Source organism: Gavialis gangeticus, unplaced genomic scaffold (assembly GCF_001723915.1).
Source record: "Gavialis gangeticus isolate Ggan-Ray unplaced genomic scaffold, GavGan_comp1, whole genome shotgun sequence".
Classification (NCBI taxonomy): Eukaryota; Metazoa; Chordata; order Crocodylia; family Gavialidae; genus Gavialis; species Gavialis gangeticus.
The window spans coordinates 15,622,162-15,627,621 of NW_017729014.1; the positions used below are offsets into that span (position 1 = coordinate 15,622,162).

General features: G+C 46.4%; 2 protein-coding genes across 3 annotated transcripts in view; one reads left to right on the forward strand and one right to left on the reverse strand.

The window, feature by feature from the left end:
* The window catches only part of LOC109293742 (lysophosphatidic acid receptor 6-like), a 13,195-nt gene extending 11,641 nt beyond the window's left edge, over window positions 1-1,554 (forward strand). For both annotated transcript variants that reach the window (XM_019511829.1, XM_019511830.1), the window contains exon 5: window positions 152-1,554. The gene's annotated coding sequence lies outside the window, so the exon portion shown is untranslated. The remainder of the gene's footprint in view (window positions 1-151) is intronic.
* Window positions 1,477-5,460, reverse strand: part of CPSF3L (cleavage and polyadenylation specific factor 3-like) — an 11,000-nt gene continuing 7,016 nt past the window's right edge. The window contains exons 13-17 of the mRNA XM_019511828.1: window positions 4,847-4,954; window positions 4,146-4,207; window positions 3,197-3,339; window positions 2,489-2,618; window positions 1,477-1,671 (exon numbers count right to left, since the gene is read on the reverse strand). Of these exons, the coding sequence (XP_019367373.1) occupies window positions 1,606-1,671; window positions 2,489-2,618; window positions 3,197-3,339; window positions 4,146-4,207; window positions 4,847-4,954 (509 nt within the window). The 3' untranslated portion in view covers window positions 1,477-1,605. The remainder of the gene's footprint in view (window positions 1,672-2,488; window positions 2,619-3,196; window positions 3,340-4,145; window positions 4,208-4,846; window positions 4,955-5,460) is intronic.

Consider the following 5,460-nt stretch of genomic DNA (forward strand, 5'->3'; position numbering starts at 1 on the left):
CTTCCCAAAAGAAGCATCAACTGATAACAGCAATCTTTATCTGTGGCCCTAGCCAAGCTGTAAGGCCTGGTAGCAGAGGTCACAGAAAGCAGCCTGTGCTGCCTGGTCTGTGAATTAGAAAGACTTGCATTTGTACCCAGTCCCACTGCAGGTTTCGTAAGCAGTGACAAAATGTCAGAAGCAAGACTGCAGAGCAAAGTTTCCAAATTAACATTACTGTTAAGTTAAAAAATCCTTTATTGGAAAGTGGCAATGCTAGGCTGATTTCTAAAGCAAGCAAGGCAGTTATCTTGCTGGCATTTAACATATCCTTGTACAACAAGAATAATTCCAGCCCTGAATGGCTGCTGGCTACACACTGTGAATTAAAAAGAGGAACTAAAACACAAGCAACTGGCCTCGTTAAACACATTGTTTTTGTATATGGTATTCATTTTTCATGTTGCACTGAGTGGATTAATTACAGTTAAATAGATATTGAATTCTAAGTATTAAATGGACCTGTCCCAATAAGGGTTGTTTGGCATACTTAGCTACCTAACTGAAATGACTTATTTCCTCATCTGAACTACTCTCACAAGGTTGGGGTATTCTTTATTTTAACTTCAAGGGAGGCAGTCTGGGCAGTGCCTAGAATAAAAGGATAAGGAGTTGCAAACCCCTGGGTTCAAATCCCAGGTCTGCCAACTTGGCTCAGAGAGTCTGGCAACTCCTTCAACTGCCACGCATCTGTGAAGCTGGAATAAACGTGTGCCTCAGCAGGCTGTTACTACTGAGGTCCATTGGTTACCAACACTGTTATTCTTGTACCATTACCAGAACACAGGTGCAATTAAGTTCATTGGAGGGCTCTTTTCTCTAACCCAACAGGGATATTAGAAGCATGGAGGGACAGAAAAACATATGAGCGCCTTACTATAAGTTTGTCAGCTACTGTACAAGGAAGTTTTGCAGACATTTTAATAGATTAAGTTACTGCTGCAATACGAGGCTTGGGACTTTGTGTTAATACTGGATTGAGCTAGCTGGTCTTTTCCATTTTAATGCTGAAGCTAAATGGCTCTTAAACTGTTTTTGTTAATGCCTCAAACCTATTTTGTCTTCTATATCACTCCCATAGCAGTGTCCAACTGAGCTACCAAAGACAGCTGGCTCCTGTTCAAAAGGCTTGTAAGGACCCAACTGAGCTGACAGAGCAAGCAAGACAACAGAAATTCATGGGGCAGTGACTTAGAAGAGGAAAATGGTGCTATGGTGTGTGGGTTGATGTTCTCACTTGTTTGTTAGTGAAATAAAAACCTAACTGCTGCATGGAAAGTTACTGTCAGAGGGTAACTGACTTTTCATACCTCAAAAATAAATGCAAGCAGAAAAACTCAGTGAGGGTTTTTCCAGTTGAGAAACCACTGTTGCTAAATCAGAACCCTGCCTGAGGACTTGGAGCATATTGAACTGCACAGACTATGGGACAGAGGAAAGACTTCATTTTTTTTATTTAAAAAACACAAGCTACATATTTACATCCTCCCTTGCTTCATCCTTCTGACAACGTACAAAAAAAAAGATGGAAAAGACCTGGAGCTTCTTCGTCCTTGCTACAGACACTCAGCCTGTTGACTGGGGCAGCCCCTTTTTCAGGAGGGAGGTCAGATAGCTCCCCAGTTCTTCATCCTAGACACAGAAAACAAAGAAATCAATGGTACAGCACCACTCTAGGCTCCCAGGTCTTGTGCCGTTAATCAGAACCTCTTTTTTTAGGCACAGTTATACACCAATGTTTCAGACCCAAGCAGCTCCCAAATTATCAGGGCTTGCACTTGGGAGCCAGATTGTCTGGCTGGAACCCATTTCTGGCTTAGCAATAAAACCTGCATTGGTCAGAAATGAGCTTAGATGCCTCTGAGGAGACTGTTTTGAGGATAAGTGCCTCTCTTTTTAAAGCAAAGAACTACTGATTTTTGCTTAGCTCTCAGGAAAATGTTTCCTCTCTGGGAAGAGAGATTTTCAAAAAAAAATTCACAGAAACTAGACTTGTGAACGCATCTTAAAATAAGACTCCATCTATGAAGAGAAAAAACACAGTGCCTCCTTCAGCTGCAGCTTCACTTCAGAAAGCATTTTTGCTAGTCATTAAGTTGCAGATTTTGTATATACGTCTATTTGTCACAACTCAGCTTGTCACACGGCCCGCAAGACTTCTCCATGCAAACGTCAGTCACAGAATTGATAGCCGGAAACTAGACCGTAGCAACAACCCAGAAAAGTAAATGAGAATGCACCAACAAGATGCTGAAAAAATGTCCCTAGCTCAGTGGCTTGTGTACTCCCTCACACAAAGATGGTGCAATGCTGTAACCGCATTTATATGGAAACTAATCCTTAAGAAGGCACACCCATACCACAAGCAGATGACAAACCAACCACAGAGTCACTCTGATGGCAGACATCTTGCTGTGGGGGAGCATCTTGAAGTGACACTTGTTCTCACCTGGTACGTCCAGGAAACCAGCAGAACTTTGGTTCCTTGATCCTCTGAATGTGCTGTGGCCTGGATGAGAATAGACTCCACCATTATAGACCCATCAGGGAGGTGCTGAACTGAATAATCCTTGAGGATGCTAGGGAGAAGGTGCATTACATATTTGTAAGTGTTCCCTGCTATGCATAAATCTGGAAGGGTGAGCACACAAACCCGAGCTGCACCTCAAACTTCCACCCCCCTGCCTCTGAGCCAACGCTGACCACCTGAGGAAGTCAGCACAGGGCTCATTTAGAGCCTGCTAATGCTGTTCTTTCTATCCTATGTTCCCTACAGGGTTTGATTTGTGTGGAAGTAACAAGCCAGATCAGCTCCTCAGGTACAATTTTGGACTCTCTTGGGCCACAGAGCACTGCTCCTGCCCTGGGCCAGCTGATTTTGGACACCAACCTCATCCTAGACAGTTTCTCAGGGGTGACTGCTCACTGGGGTAAATGCCCCTACAGAAACTCTAAACTAGCTAGCTCACGTGAGCACTGCCCACCTATCATATCTTCTGGCAGCTAGATTCCCAAGTCACCTCTTCCAACCCAGACAGCCCTTTTGCTATCTACTGACAGTCTGTACCTACACAGTGCTGGTTTGAATCAACATAGGTGAATCATGCTCACAGCTCTAGAAGCCCCTGCCCAAGTTTGGCGCTGAGGCTACACTTACCCCTTGAGATGGTTGTAAACCCGCAGCACTGTTTCGTGCTCCTTGCGAGGGTCCTGGATGTGGACACGACAGGTGAAGCGCAGCTGGTGCTCTGCAAGGCCCAGCTCCTTTAGCGCCTGCTCAGGAGAGACCAGACGGAAGCTCTGCCGAGGGAAGGGAGAAGTCAATGAGCTGCAGCCTGGCTCATACACTGGGCTAGAATCCCCCAACATTTTTATATGGCTAGCTGTGGATGGTAATGAAAGCAAAGCAACCGACTCAAGGTGGGGACTATCCCTCTCCCAGCACCTGGGAATGCCCAAGCACACTGCAGCCCCTGCCACAAACAGAAACAGCCAGCTGGATCTGGGTCTGCTAAGGTTACTTGCTTGAGGAGGCAGGGTGTGGGGGGCAAAGGAAGCGGGGAGTACTTCTCTCTCTTACCAATTCCCCTTTTCTCAAAGCTACTCACTGATGGAAAGCTATCAAAAACTGCCTGTGTGGAATGAACCAGTCATCTAATTACAAGGTTAGGTTGCAGGATAAGAATGGCCTGCCTGGGCATCCATCAGATGCACCCACTGCATGGCAGGAGGCTGCAGGGAAGCAGCAAGTTCCCTGGCCAAAGGGAAGAACTTCATGGGCAATGGTTCTGTGGATGCGTCAGCCCCGTTTCCAAGAACCACTTCCAGATAGCCAGGGGCACACCCATCTCCTCTCTACAGAGCAGATGGCAGGGAGACCGGGAATCCTCTTACACCCACATTTTCTTCACAGCCACATGGCACCTGGAGAGCTGCCACTGCTGAGCTGTTTCCCAGAATAAGTGAAGATTGGGCACCCTCTCTACTGTTCTCTGTGCTGGGATTGTTTAAAAGAAAAAAAAAAAAAAACAGAAAGTGGGGGGCTATGAGACAAGAGGCCAGAGAGGCTACAAGACAAGTACCAGAACAGTCTCCTGGTCACTTACATTATCCTTCATGATCAGCGTGCCATGCATGAGCTTTGGCTTCTTGGCATCTGGGAGGGGACCTAGAGCAGGACCAATGGAAAAGGAGGACATGGCCATTAATGACCTTGTGCTTACCTGACACCTTGACAGAAAGTCAAGTGCTTTGGGATCTCACTGAGCCCCTGGTGACAGCAAGGTTTGTACAGCCTCACAGTGGGAATACAGCAGGCCCGTTCTATGGGCCCAACCCATAAGTCCTAGTCACTGCCTCTTTAAAAACAAGTGCAATGGAATTCAACCTTCAAGCAATGGAGGTGCGACAGCCACACACTCATTACACCCTCCCAGCTTAACTGGGAATTTCAGCAGAGCAGAAGTGGCACGTCCATACACGTTTGCCCATGAAGCAAACTGACACGTTATCTCTGCACAGTGTCTGGCTGCTGAACAACCACCTCCAACTTTCCTGCATGGGGAAACAAAAATCCCCACACACTGAATCCACCAGATGCAGAGATACATTCCTAGGGTGAGAAGCCATTGCAACTCTCTGGAAGCCCCTTGCAAACTCTAGCCCTGATAAAGCTCAGTTATACAAGGATCTTGGAAATGCCCCCCTCAGTTCACAATCCAGGGAGCACTCATTCAGCAATACAAACATAAATACAATCCAGCCACTGGGCCTGACCAGCAGGAACTCCATGGCAGCCATCTGTTACCTAGTGCAGTCTCTCTTTTCAGCAGTCCAAGGGAGATGTCCACAGGGATGTTGGGGTTGGTGAAAAACGTAGTAGTTTCTCCGTTCGCAGGCATGTAACAGTTCACATCTGTATTAACAGCAAAGAGGATTGAAGGGACATTCACACAAAGCCTCCCCCTTTCTGCATCATCAAGGGCTCTGCATTGTATATGCAGGAAGCATTGTTCCCCAACCTGGTGAGCGTGGCACAGTGAGGCTAACACTCCTGTACATGCAATGAGACTTCCCAGGGCACCTATGACATACCAGGGCCTGACTCTTAATTCTAACATGGAAGAGAGCAGAGACCCGCTGAAAGGGAAGGCCACTACCTACTGACTCCTCATCAATGCTTTATGCAGGGCTTCTTTTGGAGAACTGCCCACTCTGAACCTATGGGCTAGTAAGAGCTGAGATCACAGGCTGCAGACAGACTACAGCAAAGCTGGCAGATAGAAAAAAGCAAGCCAGTGCTAGGGAAGGCATCTAAAACTGCCCAAAAAGGAATTTCCAGAGAGCTACGTGAGGAGCTCTCTATCCTACCTGCACTTAGGAGTCACTGATTTAAAAAAAAAAAAAAAAAAAGTCTGGTTT